Source organism: Aspergillus mulundensis, assembly GCF_003369625.1.
Source record: "Aspergillus mulundensis strain DSM 5745 chromosome Unknown scaffold_4, whole genome shotgun sequence".
Lineage (NCBI taxonomy): Eukaryota > Fungi > Ascomycota > Eurotiomycetes > Eurotiales > Aspergillaceae > Aspergillus > Aspergillus mulundensis.
The window spans coordinates 375,321-392,376 of NW_020797892.1; the positions used below are offsets into that span (position 1 = coordinate 375,321).

Below are 17,056 nucleotides of genomic sequence, written 5' to 3' on the forward strand. Positions count from 1 at the left end.
GTAACAGAGCCAAACTAACCGAGTCCCAAATAACAGCTTCTACTGTATTATGACCCAAGATGGGGTATGTGGGAAGAAGATATAGGGTAATAATAGTATAGTACATTGACATGAAAATAAAAGGTCTAAACGACCCTGCGCCATCCTCGAGCAAAGATACAAAGATTGTACAACATCCTCGACCACGTCTCGTGGCCGAATCCATAACCCTCCTAGCGTAGCCTTTGCTTAGCCTGAGCTCCGAACCTCATAGCAACCTTCTCACGTTCTGCAGCCGCATGGGCCTTCAGAGCGGGATTCAGAGCGGGGATAACCTTAACTGCCTCCGCAATGACCGAGTTACCGTCCACAACGCCCGATTTCTGCATCGCAAGGCGCTTCCGCTCAGCCCGGGTAGCCTCCAGCTGCTGCTTGCGCTCCTCTGTCACGATCCATTCCTGCGGGAACTGCAGCGTCTTCTTTGGTTTGTGGTGGCGGAGGTCGAGGGGTACGTCGGCGAATGAGTCACCCTCCTTAGCTTCCTTAAGAAGTGTGCCGATGAGGTCGCCTAGGTAGCGCTTGTTCTGGGCGCGGGTGTCGAATTTCTCGCAGGACATGCGGATAATATCTGTCTGTGGATTGTACCGGGGGCCGGCTATTTTGAGGAGTGTTTGGCGCTGGGCCTCGGTGAGGTACTTGGGGACGAGATCGCTGCTGGCGAGTTCAACAACGACTTTGGTTTCGGCTGGGTGGGATTCGCCCATGTATGTGGTGTAGCGGAAGCGGAGGATGTGGGTTTCGGGGGGAAGGGTGAAGGGTTTGGCCAGTTCTAAAGACTGTTAGTTTGGTCGTCGGATCACGTAGACGCATTTGAGGTGTCGGGATGCTTACTGCTTAGGTGTGGCATGTCCCATGCGGTGATCCGCGCGTATTCTCTTACTTCACGATGTAATTCGACCTCCGCATGCGCCATGGACGTGATATCGTCGTTATGGAAATCATCCTCGTCCTCCACAATGCCAAACTCATCATCTTCGTTCCTTGCCCAGAATCCTCGGGGCTTTCCAAGAGGTTCCGCGTACCTCAGAGGAATTTGTCGGTCAAGACTGGCTACCTGTTTGTCGATCTCTTCCCACATCGCCTTTCGCGCTTTGATGTCGTTGAATTGCTCGACGGCTTTGCGCTGCTCCTCGTCGAATTCCTTGCGCTCTTCCGGAGACAACAGATCATAGTACTGACGCTCCTCCGGGGACAATAAGTCTGGCGAGTACTCCGGCGCCTTCGGCAGGTCTTCGGGGCGAGGGTCCTTCGGCTGCACCGGGTCTGGGGGGTCTTCGGGGAGGAATGTCGAGGGCGAGGCAGAGAAAGGACGGCGTTGAATGGCGATTGGGCATCTTTGGGCCAGCGTCCGGGCGGAGCGGCCCAGATACCTTGCTAATAGGACCATTGTGCGGGGAAATGCTGTTTTCTGGCTGGTCTGGAGAGATTTCGGTGGTTGTTTTTTTGCGGATGTTGAACAGGGCTTGGCGGCGCTAGACTGCATCGAGCAGTCCTGTGACGGAGCCTCGGTGGTTATTCTCCCTCACCTTCATATGCTCTTTCTTTACTAGAATCGCTATGGACAGAAGAATGCAGTACAACGCAGCCACCTGCTTAACAAAATTTCTGCGAATTTCCTAAACCCTTCATACCAACTTGCGTGATGAGTGGTGTGAACTAACATGGAGAACATCAATCCGTCAACCCCTCAACCCATCATGTCGGAAGAAGCTAGAAAACTGTGTTTCGTGACTGTTGGAGCCACTGCCTCCTTCCATCTTCTTCTGAAGTCTATCTTGAATCCTATTTTTCTTGAAGCTCTGAATCAGCGCGGCTATACGGATCTTCTTATCCAGTATGGCAAGGACGGAGAGCAGCTATTTGATGAGTTCAGCGCAAAGTACCCTCCCGGTGATCCCAACCGTCATGGCATCATTGTTCACGGTTTCGACTTCAATCCAGCCGGTCTGGACAATGAAATACGTCTAGCCAAAGCCAAGCCATCTGAAAACCGAAGCAGCGGACTGGTAATTAGCCACGCAGGTAACTACAACCTCATCTCTCGGACGCTCAGGGAACTGACAGACGATTAAAGGTTCCGGCAGTATTTTATCAGCCTTGAGATTTGGTGTCCCGCTGGTCGTGGTGCCTAATCCTACACTCCAGGACAATCACCAGGCAGAGCTCGCTGAAGTACTTCAAGACGAAGGCTACGCGATATGGAGTGATCACCGGTATGATACTCCTGTTTCTGACCCCTTTCCTGATGGTGGCTGATTCTCTGCAGTGAGGTATCCGCTGCACTCGAACGTGCCGAGGCTCTGCGCACCAAGATGCTCACTTGGCCGCCGGTTCATGGTATGCGTGAGCTACAGCCCCAGAACCTTGAGGGCGTTGTCTCGGAGGAGATGGGCTACTTGGATTAAGACTTGGCTCTGATAGTTAACTGGCGCCGAAGTTATTCTTACTTTCTGGGACTAGAATTTGACAGAGTCACTCGTGGACTATGTGGTGTGCAGATAGAGAGGACTCGACCTAGAAGATAGAAGTGCCTGTACTTATACTCCTGAGTGGTCCGAGCTTCTTTGCGGCGGGCCATCCCAATTTGGTTGGTTTGCAGCCAACGCGCGAGAAAGCCTCCTGTTCTTCAACTTCACATAGTCATTCCAATTCTACTCTTTTCTTTTCTTTCCCAACCCATCTCAACAATTGAGGTGTAATTTCTTGTTTTCCCTACGTGTTCCCAATCAACAGCTCCTAGGCCGTGGGGCCGCCGCCTCACAAACAAAGCCGCACTCCTCCCAAAACACCTCCCCGATCTCTCATAACGAACTTATTACACACCCAGATCCCCGCAATGACTGAGGCCACGCTTCACAACGCCCCTATCGTCATCGACAATGGCAGCGGCACTATTCGCGCCGGGTTTGCTGGCGAGGAAATCCCGTCATGTTACTTCCCATCGTTTGTCGGTCGGCCCAAACATCCCCGGGTCATGGCCGGCGGTCTAGAAGGAGACGTCTTCATCGGACAACGAGCCCAGGAACTGCGGGGTCTGATGAAGATCCGATATCCTTTAGAACATGGTATTGTGACAGATTGGGACGACATGGAGAAAATCTGGCACTACGTGTACGAGAACGAGCTCAAGACGCTGCCGGAAGAGCACCCGGTCCTCCTTACCGAACCACCACTCAATCCGCGCAAGAACCGTGATATAGCTGCTCAGATTATGTTTGAGACATTCAATGTACCCGCGCTCTATACATCTATTCAGGCCGTGCTGTCGCTTTATGCTTCCGGACGGACGACCGGCGTTGTTCTGGATTCAGGGGATGGGGTTTCTCATGCGGTCCCGGTGTTTGAGGGTTTTGCGATCCCAAACAGTATTCGGAGGATTGATGTTGCCGGACGAGATGTGACGGAACAGTTACAACTTCTGCTTCGGAAGACCGGGAACGTGCTGCATACCAGCGCCGAAAAGGAGGTGGTCCGGATGATCAAGGAGAAGGTCTGCTATGTCTCCTTGGATCCGAAGCGCGAGGAGAAGGAATGGATGAACACCTACAAGTCGGAATCGAAGCAGGCGGACTATGTCCTGCCGGATGGACATAAGATCAAGGTATGTTTCCGCTGGAGCCAGCAAGTGGACATATAAGCTAACCACGGGCTGTAGATCGGACAGGAACGTTTCCGTGCTCCTGAGATTCTCTTCGACCCGGAACTCATTGGCCTCGAGTACCCCGGTGTGCACCAGATCGTCCAAGATGCTATTATCCGCACAGATCTTGACCTGCGCAAGTCTCTTTACCTTAACATTGTTCTCTCCGGTGGATCAACACTCTGCAGGAATTTCCCCGACCGATTAATGCGCGAGATCAAGCGATTGGCTGTCGAGGACATGAAAATCCGTATATCTGCGCCCGCTGAGCGAAAGTACACTACCTGGATTGGTGGAGGTATTCTTGCTGGGCTGAGCACGTTCCGAAAGGTAACTCTTTCGTTCATATATTGAAGCTTTCTACTAACAATCTGTAGATGTGGGTTAGCGCAGACGAGTGGCACGAGGACCCTGAGATCATTCACCGAAAGTTCGCTTAAGACTTGATAGTCTGGACGGCTCAGCATGCCTGAAGCCCGGCCGCACCCAGCGCCCGCGGGGCCGAAGCTGTACCATCGGATGCACAAGAGAAAACGAGCGCTGTCTTTTAGCTTGAAGACCGATTTATTTTGCTTTATCCGGCAGACGGAATATAGCCGCGTTTGATACCCCGTCTCTTTTCCAAGGTCTTGTTAATCATATCAACCCTTACTTTACGCCATCGATCGCATCTCCCTCATCTCCTCATTACGAACGAGCATCTGTTCTTGCGAACCGGCTGCGCCTGTAAGTGACAGCTAATGTTAATGCAACGCACCTGCACATTGTCTGTCGGCTCATATCCATACTGCAATCCAACCTGCTTCCGCTGCTTTGGTCTAGGGGCCAAAGTAAACGGTTTCATCCTGTCGCTTGCGCAGGCCGTTGAAATTTGAGGCGGGACATACCTATTCATCATTCGTCTTCTCCTATTCTTCATGCTTAGCATCCGTGTTATCTACGTCCTTGTGTAATCCGCAGAAGCGGGGCACGGAGATAGACCTACTCGCGCACTTAGACTTAGGAGTCTTTAGGTAAATAATGGAATCTGACTTGGAATAGATGTCTTTGAGGAGGACGTTATTGTCAGGTTCGCCGAATTTGTCTTGCTACATGGTTCATTAAGAAACATGCTACTTACATTCCCCAGTCCCTTCCGCATGGCTGCTTCGAGCGCTCGCTACTGTAACAACCCGGCTACCCAGCTATCCATAGCTTGTATCGCCATACCGTCTAGGCCGTCGCATAGTAAGCTAGGTCAGTAAAATGCCCCTCCGGACGTGTTCCAACACCAACACTCGACCTCAATGTCGGGGTTCAGCGGGCTGGGATAAGAAGTTAGGGTTAGACATGGATCGGTTAGGTACCGACCTCTAAGGCTGACTTGACCACAGTAGTCACTAGTGACGTTGACGTTGGGCACATCAGATGAAATCAGATCGCTCGCCACGCGGGTACCTGATCGCGAACTGGAGATTGACGGTGTACTCGTACGCAGTATGCCTTTGCGCGACAATGTCTACGTACACGTTCTACTGCGTGTGTGTCCAGAAATAGCAGAAAGGAGTGGCGCGGACTTCTGGGCAAGATACGGTAGGCAGATGCGATTTTCTGCCGCTGTTGTCTCTTTTTCTTTTTCGAGGCTGTGATGAACTTGCCTAGGGCCCAGGGCCCAGGTGAGGCGTGATCATCGGTATACCCGAGGACACGCTGGTGGCGTCATTAATGATCGACATGCCCGACATGAGTCAACGCCTCAACGGAACATCGCACATCGGATGTTCCTGACCATCATGAGGCAAAAACATTGATGTTACTTTATATAGAAAGATCTACGAGAAAAAGTCTCATACGCAATACGCAAGGAAGGTTTTGGGTGTTGTTTGCTTTTTTTTGTGATTAGAGTATGCTAGATGGAAGTACATAGAGGCTGAAGAGCTCCAAGATGCAAGCAAGCAGGCAAACAAGCATGCAAATGCCGACTCCGTCGTGCTGGGGGTAGTAATGATAATCAAGAACAATACTCCCAGACAAGGGAATAACCCAAGGGTAGTGAAAACCAACAGAAGGGTATAAAAGTGTCCGGAGACTGGGGTATCATAGATATTTTTTTTTGAAAAAGAAGTTGTTTATTTGGTTCAAGGCGGGCGGGTAGAAGGAATGTCGGTTCGGGAGTAAGGTAAGAAAGAAAGGTCGATGAACGGGGAACGAAGCGAAAGCGAAGGATTAAAGGCGTAGAACCGAGGTCGAAGATGGAAGAATGGAGATTGAGATGAGAGAGGATTGACAGAGGAAAGATTCGAAGAAATGAAGAAATCAGGAACTTTTTGGGGGTCGTGAATCATCGTGATCGTGAGTGTTGAAGCCAAACGCCGCTAGATGCGTTGTGACAGGAAGCCAGGCGCTGGAAGAAACCAAGCAAGGAAGACAGGAATGTTGAAGTCGATGTAGAAGTCGATGTCTATGCCATGCCCTTAATCTTCTCCCAGCCCTTTTCAAGGCCGCGGCGGGCCATCTCGCGCGCGCGGTCACTTGTCGAGGAGAGATTGCTCTTGGCCGATGTATTGCTGGTTGAAGAGAACTTGCGGCTCAGGGTGCTCTCGTTGTCGTTCTCGCGGTGGATCATGTTGCCTGCGCCGCCGCGGCCAACATGGTAAACAGGCGCGGCGCGGCGCATCTCGCGTTCCAGCTCCTCGTCGAAGCTAAAGATGGCACGCTCGCTGCTGCGGTGGACATTGCCGGCGCCGCCGCGGCCGGATGTGAATGTTGAGGGGACATGGGAGTCCAATCGAGTGAGGGATGCTGGGCCCGTGGCGGTTCGAGAAGGTGTAGTCTTGGTGTTCTTCAGGTTGATGACATTGCCGGCGCCTCCGCGAGCCGTATGTAGAGCTGGACGGCCGCTGTGAGGGACTGATGGGTGCGGCTCGACGACGTGGTAGTTGACGGGCATGGTGTATGGATGCTGCTGCTAACGATGCAGGAACGCAGAAGTCAACTCGAAAAGGATGACAGACGACAGATGACGCTGACAGACGAGGGAGAAAAGTCTTTTATTTGTGTGAGTCTTGCGATCTTTGGGAAGTGAACCAGAGAATTGGGCGGGGACAGGAGCTCTATATAGGACTGGGTCCAGCAGAGCTGTTCCGGGGAAAGCATGGAAACAAGGGCACGCAATTCCGCACGCCGCATGATGAGTGGCAGTCGGTCGTCAGAGTGACCCGTTGCCAGCGACTCAGCGACCGCAACAGACCGAATCCAGGCACACCGCGAGGTCACACGCTGAGTCCGCAGTGGAGAGGCCCTGCCCATCGTCAATGCGCTTAGCAAATTTCGATGCGATGGATCTGGCTGGAATCCAGGAACTGCTGTTTCCACGCACCCCCTGAAAGCAGCGACCAGTAACCGCTGCTCATGTGATGCTGCCGGGGCCCGTGATTGGCCTTTAGTCCCTCAACTGGCCCGCCGGCCGTGTGCGCCGACCGCTTCTTTCATGCTTCCCTGGCCCTGCTCGGTTTCTGTTACGTTTCGCCACGGCGCGTCTGACGAGCCCTGGCTGAATGCGGTTTTGTGAGGGTAATGGAAATCCCTCCTTGGTCCCCTGGTGTCTGGTGATTTCTAGGCGTCTCGCTATTGACACACTACAGGGTAATAGGCACACGTTGGCCAAGGGGTGCTCCTGGCACGACCACAGCCTTCGACTCCTTTCTTGTACTCCGTACGGAGCCCGGAGTATCTCAAGTCTATGGGCATCGTTGTTGTAGACTACGGAGTACAGGAAAAGATCTGGCGCTTACAACCGCAGCCGCCGGGCGGCAGAATCCAGGAAAATGACTCGACAGGGGAAAATTTCTGAACCCCGCATGATCCGGTGAGAACTCATGCTGTCAAGATTCAAGCACAATTGCATCATCGATGTTTCTATTTTTTCAGAGTACGGAGTATCGCCATCTGGCGCCATCAGCTGAGGGAATTTCGAGAAGTTGGGCGTTGCGACGTTCGAGTAGCATTCCACGAGGCAAGGCGCGATGGCGCTGCTGCTGCTTGGCAGGAGATCATTATGAACAGATTCTCACCATTCGCTTGGCATGAACACGTTGATCCCCCCTTCTGCCTGCTACTAGTTGTTACTGGGGTGGTTATACACTGTACAGGCAAGTATGTCGGGAGGAGGCATACACCTGCATATATCTCAAGTAATGGCTACAACTTGCCAGGGTTACGATGCTTCAATCCTGTCAGTGTCGAAGTATATGAGGCATATTGCGCAAGCCGCAGGGATAATTACCCCAGATCTGCTGCAGGGCTGGACTCTAGCCTGCTTACCAAAGAGGAAGCTGCGTCCAAGTTGGCGGATAGAAGTGGGTTTGGCTGAAAAATCTGCAGCTCCACTTCACACCTTGGGGACCGCGTCTTGCCGTCTTCCAAGTTGAAACTTGACAACTGTTCAGAGTCAGGATAGACGGCTGAACTTTGCAAGTCATGCGGTGAGGATGGTTTGAGGCTGGAAGGGTGCCGTGACTTGGAGAGACTCCTGAGCCTGCTTGACCATATTAATATTCTGCAGGTGCCTAGATTCAAATTGCCTCAAGATCCTTCCCCGGATTTCAACCCCAGAGCGGCAGGTCACACGGCATGACGTATCAGAATCCCAATCCTTCCTTTTTTCCTTTCTTTCCACCTCGGCTTTGACGCTGGAGCGTCACCTGATGGATGTTTTGACAGACTACTAGACTACTACTACCGCAGATTCCTGCTAACGGACTACCCCTCACTTCTCCATCTGTCGCTGTCGAAAGAATTGATCTCCTCACGGCGTTGGCCACTAAGGGGCTGACCCTGATCCCATGTGGTTCGTCTGGGGTTCAACATTATCTCGCTCTCTATGGAGTATGGAGTCTATGGAGCCACGAGGATATACTCCGTATACGATGCTACCGTCGTAGCATCATGATGCTCAGCCGTCTGGATCAATACATCGAATCAGTGTCAACAACTTATGTAAATGGACTCCGGGCCAAGTCTTGAGAACAACAAATAAGTTGGAGTACCTGTAAGCCGTACATTACCCCAGGATCGCCAAGCACAGTCAAAAATTGCGGGCATAGTGCGGGGATGCATCTGCGCAGGTCAGCAACATAACCAACGGCTCTGTTGCCCTCGCATAATATTTGGTTGACCAGAGGATTGCCCACTGGACTGCTCATCATCAAATCCCTGGGCTGCATAGTGCATACAGTGGACATCGGCAGGTGCAAGAGCAAAAATGCTTGTACATCATCCCTCTAAATCAATGTCAAAGACTAACAAGTGGCCTATGATAAAAGCGCCGCAGACTTGATTCTTTCAATTCCCTATGCAAGCTACTCCAAGTATCGCTATAATTTCAGTACGGGATGTCAAGCACAATAAGCTACTGTTCTTAGTTTATGTCTCGGAAGCCGGAACAATGTGAATGAGATGAAAACTTCTGAGGGCTTGGGTTATGCAAGATGTTTGGCACCGGTCTCAGTTTCAGAGTCCCTTATTTTGTTGTCACTGAGACACTGAATTCAGAATTTCAGATGTACTGGTTGATGCCTTAGAGCCTGAGGCTTTAAAGCACTATACTGCCCAGTTTGACCGCCTTCAGATAGCATCGCGAATATCTTCATCGACATCTCCACATGCGAGGCCCGCCACCGCCAGACAGTCAGGAACGCCTTAGCTCTCGCAGAACTGAAAACTGAGGGTGCGTCTCGCAACTTGACTAACTTCTATTTATTTTGAGCTTTGTTACTTCAAGACCACGAGTGCAACGCCGGCGCTCCAATAATCAAGATGCCGAAATATAGGTGATCCCTTCCCCTACCACATCGGTTTCCAGCTAACCTTCGAGGCACTCTTCTGTAGGTTTTCCCGCGAATTCTTTATCTTCATGGAACGAAATCTCGCGACGCGATTCTCCATCAAATTCCATCCGGAGCCTGCCGCAAGTCCATTGACTAACCGCCTGCTCGATTCATAGGCGACTACTGCGATGTATACCTAACACACGACTCGATGAGCGTGCGCAAGGCACACAACTCCGGACGAAACCATCTCAGAAACGTCGTCGAATACTATCAGCGTACGCGCACCCATCATATGTCCGTGGTATCTCACAAGCAAGCTCACAATCGCAATTGCAGAAATCGGACAGGAAAAGGCACAATCAGTCATCGACTCCATCACGTCTTCATACGCTGCTGAGGGACAGGCTGTTCCAAACCCCGCCATGGTTCCGCCAGGTGCTTACCCGCCTCCGTTTGGATTCCCAGGTACGTACTCGGGAGCTTTCACGCTTACAAGTCAAGGACGAGAGCTAAGCTAACCACACAAAAGGCCAATTCCCCCCTCCTCCATTCGGTATCCCTCCTCCCGGCCCAGGCGGCGCCGCCATGCCACCACGTACGTCTTCTTTCCCTCTCGCTCCCAAACAAGTCACTAACCAAACCAGCCCCCGGAGCACGAGGTCTCCCCTTCCCCCCTCCCTTCCCGCCAACGTCCGGCCCCATGGGCGCACCTCCCGGAGCAGGCCCCGCCGGCCTTCCACCCCTCCCCAACATGCCAAACATGCCTCCGAACATGGCCGCGCTCCCAGGTTCTGCACCGCCCCCCGGCCAGTTCCCTCCCCCGCCAGGCGGCTTCCCCGTCCCGCCTCCAAACTTCCAGGGCGGATTCCCTCCCATGCCTGGTGCGCCTGGTCCGGGACCTGCAGGATTCAGCCCCAGCCCTGGACTGTCCGGGCCACCTGGTGGTGGTCCCGGAGCCGATGGGCCAGGAGGATTTGCGCCCCCGCCTGGGATGGGACCCGGTGGGTTCTCGGGACCGCCGCCGGGTATGGGCGATAGGCGATGATTATTGTGGTTCTTGTCTGTCAACATTGCTCTTTGTGATTTACGAGGGTTTCTTATCCTCTCTCGCCTTCATTTCTTCATCTCCGGCGTATGTGGTGTTCGTTGTGGTTATTTACTGCGTTTGTAAAGACTTGAAAAGCTGGTAACGACGTTCGAGGTGGACATTGCATAATAGTAGATACTTAGTTGAATCTAACAAAAAATACTCAGAATTGGGACTTCACTACCAAACAACTCGCCTGATATTATATATCAATATTTAGTAGCTGCAATGGCACGAAAGGACATTTAAATGCTTGCTTGTCTCCGGAGTAATACGGCTGATATTTATTAGGGCTATTTCAACACATGCGGGCCAATCACAGCCAAATATATATATTCTGAGACGAAATTTGAAAAAGAGTCCAAGTGCAAGCATGACCCAAATTCCACATTTCTCACCCCATTAATACTACCTTACAAAGCTCTAGAACAAGCGAGGAAATTGGAAGATTTCAGCTAACGTCGGATTGACGCAGCAGTAATAGCATTATGGTACCTTAAGTTTTCCATAACTAGAACAAAAACAGAAGGGCACATTGGATAAACCCCTACCAAAAAGAAGCGCACAAAGACCGCAAACCCAAGTCCTGATCTCCAGATCCAATGCTATAGAACGCCGAGTGTAAGTAGAACGGATGATGAAAAAGGTAAAGAAATCCTGGGTGGGGTAAAGAGGGAGAGAGAGGTGGTGAGAGGAAAGGAAAAGAGAGTCCAGTTTATCACGGTATACGCAAGTTGGGCAGAGTCAAATAGAAAACAGGAAAATAAAAAAGCGGCACTGTGCAAGTACCGACGAATATAGAATGAATAAAGCACGGGTCGAGCGGTCAGTCCCTTCCCGTACTCGGCCATAACTTCATCTCTTTAATCAAAGCTAATAAAGCAATCGTTTGAAAGCGGGAAAAAGAAGAAAAGCGATAAAACTCTTTTAGTGGTCATAACCCGCTCCTCTTTGCCATGGGCTTTGGTTGTTCTGTGCTCGATATGGTGACGAGGTAAAGCTTCGAGGAATCGGCGACTGTGACCTTTGGATGTTATCAACGCTACCAGGTCCTCGCGGGCTGGAGTTGTCGCTGGGGAACAATGGTAGCGACGGGTCAACAGGAGAATGAGGAGCTGGATTTGGCATTCCCGGCGGATTGGGCTCAAGGTTTTGACGGCTAACGCTGGCGCCATTGCCGCTGGAAAACGAGCCACTCTCATCGTCGAAAGGATTGGCCTTGTAAGGGGTTGTCTTCATGTCGCCTCGAGCGGTGGCACCCAATGCATCCAGTTCGGTGGTAAGTTGGGTCTGTGATTTGATGAAGGAGCCACGGTCATCCCTCATGGGTTGGTAGCGCGTGTCAGGGTTCTTGGAGGCAAATGCATAGATTGACCCAACAATCACCAAAATCAGAAGAACCAACGCAGCGACCGCATTGATGACGAAGAAGACAACTCCCATGACTCCGGTCACTAGGCCTGGTTGATTGAAGACATCGGAGAAGAAAAGGAGGAAGATGGCGTTCAGGAACTGGACCGCAGCGATGGAGATATTATAGATGTTAGTCTTTTTGTCCATCCAAGGCCGCAAAACGCTGACTGCAATCAAGAACGCCGCCTCGAGAATAACATAGGCGACGGTTTGCACCACAGGGGCCGGCTGACTGAGACCAATGAACATGCTCTTAACAAAGAGATAGCCCAGGACGGGGATAACAAAGTAGTAGGCCGTTGCTCGATATTGCACATAGAGGAATCCCCACTTGTTCAAGCAAGTCGGGTCGGAGTAAAGGATATACGCCGGGTTTTTGTGTAGTGCGATCGACCGCTTCGCCAAGCTGATCACCTTGAATGAGGCCCAGCCCAAGGCCGCGAAGAGTGAGATGAGCATGATCACAGCCAGTACTATTTCAGCTGGCGAATCGTTTCGAGTGAATTCCCACAAGCAAAGAACACACATCTGAGGGAAACCAATCAAAGTCAATCTGAACAAGATACCACGGGTGACAACCCTCCATCCGTTGCGGAAGTCCTGGAACTTATCGCTCTTCATCCTTCCATGTTTAGCAAGAAGCTCGCACGCTCCTTTGAAGGCGACGACGAGGAGCATCACTAAAGCCACGAAGACAACGAAGAAAATGAAACCAGTCAAAAAGATGTTCGTCTCCTCAATACCAGCAATGAACCCAACACGCTCAATTCCACGGACTTCAACGGTCTCGGAAGTGGCTTTCTCACTCTCAGCACCAGCCCGTTTGACCAGAGCTCCCACAGATCTTGGGACTAATCCTGCAGCGGCATCGAAAGCACGTTTCTTAAGGGGCTGAACGGAGACGGTCGAAAGTTCCGAAAGGAGCGTCGCAGCAGTGCCTCCTGTCGATCGCTGGTACCACGTACAGATGTCCTGGAGGAAGCCGATACGAATGATACCCATACTCCATTGGAAGTTCTGAGTCCATGATTCAACAATGGGCGGCATGTGAATAGAAGTCATACCAATCATTGCTTGAGACTGGTAGAACGAGAAAAGAGAGAGAGCATTAGCCGCAACGTGGGCGGCAGTGTTCGAATGCCCAAGACCGGATGTGATGGCAGACGCAGTCAAGCCCAGACCGGCAATGATGGCGGTAGCCCACCCCACGCCTTTTTGATAGACGGTTTTACCATTCGAAAGACTAGCCTCGAGGCAAGCAATGCTCTCGTGTGTGGTGGTTGAATTGATGTAAACGCGAACAGAGGCGTCGAGATCTGGGACCGTATACGCAATACCTGTAAGAAAAAAGAATAGTCAGTACAGTTTCTTGTGGTAGTTTACAATTCGGAAAGCGTACCCGGAATTTGGTTTGCGACATCATCTCCAATAGTAATGGGAGTGTCGCGAATATTCATGGGACCAGTGTTCATGGGACAAAGGCCTTCAAGGTCCATATCACAAGGGTTGAATGTTTGCTTCACGGCCTGATAACCGTAGGCATCGAGGATGATTGTGGCCTCGACATAACCGGAAATGGAGGAGACTCCATCGAAGCCGATTAGAAGCGAATTATTATTGGGGGTATATCTGACGTGGAAATAGGTGGCCGTAAAGTTCGAGCTATCTTGACACAAAGTGAGGGCCTTAGACTCGATGAGCCTCTCAGCGGCTACCACAGGCGTATGTAGGAGGGTGACCAGAAAGCAGAGTAAAACTGATATTGACCGCATTTTGACAGATTTACGTCCCACCGGCGCTCTGGATCGCGAACGGGGTTAAGACTAATAAGAGGAGGGCCTGTCGTAAGAAGGAGAAGCGGAGGTGGTATTGCAGTTGAGGAGCAACGCTTGGCGACGCCGGATGCGGAAGGGTTTGAAGACCAGCAGCTCTGGTGTGGATAGAAGTGACGTGGTCACGGTTGATGCGGCGGAGAGGATGCTCGAGCTTGTAAAGTGCGTATTTGGGTGTTGGAGAAAATAGTGATTAATGTAAACCGTTGTTGCGTGTTCACAGCGTCATGGATCGTCGATGGGAAAGGAGCGAGGCACCGGGAAGGTGAAGTGGATCAAGTATAAAGGTGGAAGGAACAACGAAGGTTCGAAAGAATTGAAGAGTACGGAGTATCGAGGAGAGAGCGAAAGTCGAGAGGTTGGAACAGTGAGATAGCGAGCGTGGCGGCGACACCCAGTATTGCCGAGAAGGAGGTTGGTTTGGATGGGATGATGAGCGTCTCCTAGCCGGGTCACTTCAAAATCGACGAACGCACAGGCGCAGGCGTGAGATCGAAGATGGGGGAGAAGAACGAGGGGAGAAAAAAGAACCGGGATAAAAGAGGGGGCAAAGAAACGAAAGAGATGACGGAGGATTGGAATGCGAGTCCCGGCCTGGCAGAGACGGTTCTTCAGGGGATCTCGTCGCGGTTGGAGGAGAGACAGACGGTCGGAATGCACTTCAGAAGGGAGTCAAGGGACTCTCGCAGGAATGCAGAACGGGGAGGCCTGACTCAGCACGGGACCAGGCGGCGGAAGTGCGGGCGACCAATAGAGGCCTGGCTGCGTTCTATTCTTGGGGCGGACGGTCTGAGTCTCGACTGACTCGAGTGCAGGGAACCAAGGACAAGGTGCTGCACTCACAGATCACAGAGGTTCTTTGACTCTGGACTGATTGTTGTTGACTCAAAGTAGAGTTTCAAGTTTGTCACAGCTTTCTCTGCCCGTCAGTTCTCTGGCATCGTTAAAAGACAATGAATAGCGCACGCGCGTCCTCACTCCTCAGGGGATCGTAGTTCCAGGCCCAATTATGGATGATTGCTAGACGCTTAATCCACTGGCTCAGCCTCTGATTTGTGCCCACTGATAGTCGACGAGGGTTTCTTCATAATCACTAACGTAACGGCCAAGCAATTGTCAAGCGACTCTGCTGCTGATGCCATCGAGATGATGAACTCCTGCCAAGGTTGCTCTCCAGGACCTCTCAACGCCGCCCCATGGTTATTGTTTCTGCCTATTTACTGGGTGGCCATGTTTCAAGGCTATCAATGAATGGAAATTAGATCAGAAAGGGCTAATGGTATTTGCAACTGAGACATTGTCTTAACCGCCATTAAAGTGTTGGGTTCCCTGCAGCTCTCATCCAGCCTCAAGAACTCTTTCAAGCGCCTGCCAGATCAAATCTCACATTCTGAAGGTGAATATTTGCTTAATCCACCAACCCTCGCAAGAACGCACCCAATCAAAAAGAAACTCGTCTACCTCGTCCCTTTTTTGCAGTGTCTTAGCGCCGAGCCTGCTGAGGGGATTATTTGTTCGCCCCCGTTGCACAGCCCCCTCCTTAAGAAACGAGTACGAACAATTGTCAGAGAATGGGTTCTTGCTACTTTAACAATTTAATTACCCACGCTGAGATTCAAAGAACAGGCCGGTTTGCTTCTTTGAGGCGCCACCGGGACCCTTTTTGAGTCCTTGTCTCAGATTCATAAATCGGTCAATATCAAATGCTCTGCCAGCAATGTCCCTAATGAGCGCGTCATATGCCTCTTTGGCACTTTGCATGTGGAGCTGAATGTGACAGCTGATACTGCCGATGGGTGCATCTGACATGGATTGAGGTCTCCAAGGGCCCGAATTAACCCTCAACACATCATCATGTCTTGCTTAACGGCACTGTGACCTTGGCCTTCCATGTTACCAGGCAGACGGAGTTGATGCACGAATGCTTTCGCTGCCCAGGTCTCTAACATCTGGCCGCAGACGCAAAATAATCGAAGACAGAGCAATGCGGCACCAGCCGGAGCATTCTAGATCGAGCAGCTCAGCGAGCGATGCTTCTGCCATTTACTTTTGTGCTATGATCGCATCAAATACCGCCGTATCCGGAGGCTTGGAAGATTAGTGGACTGTTATTTCACCGTCTACTTTCCCCTCGAGATCTAGGCGAGTCGGCAGTCGCTTTTGAACCAGAGCATATAGTCTCGTTTAATAGGACTTATGCGGCCTTTCGCCCCAGAGAATGAAGCTACTTTACCCGCGGTGATGGTGTCGGCAAGATGAAGACTGTAGACGCACTCTTCGGCGTCGACATCATTGAACCAGTCAGTGGAAATGACGTAGAACGTGCATTTGCATACTTGTTCCGGGGTAAAGTTAAACAGCGCCCGATTATTGCCCGCATTTCGAGCACAATCCATGCTAATCCTGTCACAGGTTCTACTTTCGGCCTCTTCATTTAACATTACCAGGCAGGTCTTGTTGCGCTTTTCCCTTCCCAACGCATCCCCAGCCATCCTCCGCTAGAAACGGAACGGCGAAGATCTCAGTGGGGCTGATGTTAGGAGATTTGGATCGACACGGGTTTTGAGACGTGCGCAGATCCGTCTTTGAATCTGTAAGCGGGAATTACAGCAAGTTCCTTAAGAGGTCTGCGAGTGCGGAGGGACTTCGTTACACAATTGTCCATCGTGTGTCCCCGAGGTGATCAGAGTTACTGGTGGACTAAGCACGTCAGAACAGGGCGAAGCTACGGATCGGCGAAGTCGTCGCGTTCTTCCCACGCAGATCGAATGTGTTGGCCAACGAGCACGTTTCGCGGTTGCGCATGTCAACGACAGTTGGTCCCGGACACCTGGAACCCCACCATTCGCGATTACAATTCAGCCTCGCGCCATCTGTTCCGGAGTAGTTGATGACAGCCGCGAAGCATACTATTCAAGCGTCTAGGATAGAAGAACCGCAAGCGGAACCGGTTCACTCCGTCCAAGGCTATCCAAGCGTGGTTTTTCGACATCCGCGCAGCCAGTCGAGAGGGTTAAGGAAGAAACTCGTTACAAAGCACGTATATCGCACAGACGGAAATAGGTGAGTAGCACATATTGCCAGCCGGGAGTCCATCATAATATGAGCTGTCGAAGCATCAGCTGCTCAGAGTCACTGTCTGTGTAAGCCCTGTGCTTGCTTGAGCCGCCGTTGGGCACTTGGAGACAATCTCACGATAGCCCTTCTTCGATACTTCAATGGGGACATGATCGTT

The 17,056-nt window shown here is 51.5% G+C and overlaps 6 protein-coding genes across 6 annotated transcripts; 3 read left to right on the forward strand and 3 right to left on the reverse strand.

The window, feature by feature from the left end:
• Positions 1-212: 212 nt before the first annotated feature.
• On the reverse strand, positions 213-1,426 carry DSM5745_04673 (mitochondrial 37S ribosomal protein mS35; the record flags this gene model as incomplete). The annotated part of the gene is made up of 2 exons (XM_026746689.1): positions 213-808; positions 871-1,426. The coding sequence occupies 2 exons, from the start codon at positions 1,424-1,426 to the stop codon at positions 213-215; spliced, it is 1,152 nt and encodes a 383-aa protein (XP_026604169.1).
• A 310-nt stretch (positions 1,427-1,736) lies between these two features.
• Positions 1,737-2,444, forward strand: alg13 (N-acetylglucosaminyldiphosphodolichol N-acetylglucosaminyltransferase catalytic subunit ALG13; the record flags this gene model as incomplete). The annotated part of the gene is made up of 3 exons (XM_026746690.1): positions 1,737-2,061; positions 2,114-2,252; positions 2,306-2,444. The coding sequence occupies 3 exons, from the start codon at positions 1,737-1,739 to the stop codon at positions 2,442-2,444; spliced, it is 603 nt and encodes a 200-aa protein (XP_026604170.1).
• Positions 2,445-2,875: 431 nt separating this feature from the next.
• Positions 2,876-4,119, forward strand: DSM5745_04675 (actin-related protein ArpA; the record flags this gene model as incomplete). Its single annotated transcript, XM_026746691.1, has 3 exons — positions 2,876-3,640; positions 3,695-4,009; positions 4,057-4,119. The coding sequence occupies 3 exons, from the start codon at positions 2,876-2,878 to the stop codon at positions 4,117-4,119; spliced, it is 1,143 nt and encodes a 380-aa protein (XP_026604171.1).
• Positions 4,120-6,119: 2,000 nt separating this feature from the next.
• On the reverse strand, positions 6,120-6,608 carry DSM5745_04676 (DUF3602 domain-containing protein; the record flags this gene model as incomplete). Its single annotated transcript, XM_026746692.1, has 1 exon — positions 6,120-6,608. The coding sequence occupies one exon, from the start codon at positions 6,606-6,608 to the stop codon at positions 6,120-6,122; it is 489 nt and encodes a 162-aa protein (XP_026604172.1).
• Positions 6,609-9,697: 3,089 nt separating this feature from the next.
• DSM5745_04677 (putative U1 snRNP complex component Yhc1) lies at positions 9,698-10,534 on the forward strand (the record flags this gene model as incomplete). Its single annotated transcript, XM_026746693.1, has 4 exons — positions 9,698-9,764; positions 9,826-9,954; positions 10,019-10,084; positions 10,134-10,534. 4 exons carry the CDS (start codon positions 9,698-9,700, stop codon positions 10,532-10,534), a joined length of 663 nt encoding a protein of 220 aa, XP_026604173.1.
• Positions 10,535-11,503: 969 nt separating this feature from the next.
• DSM5745_04678 (transient receptor potential ion channel family protein) lies at positions 11,504-13,761 on the reverse strand (the record flags this gene model as incomplete). Its single annotated transcript, XM_026746694.1, has 2 exons — positions 11,504-13,326; positions 13,389-13,761. 2 exons carry the CDS (start codon positions 13,759-13,761, stop codon positions 11,504-11,506), a joined length of 2,196 nt encoding a protein of 731 aa, XP_026604174.1.
• Between the last annotated feature and the right edge of the window lie 3,295 nt (positions 13,762-17,056).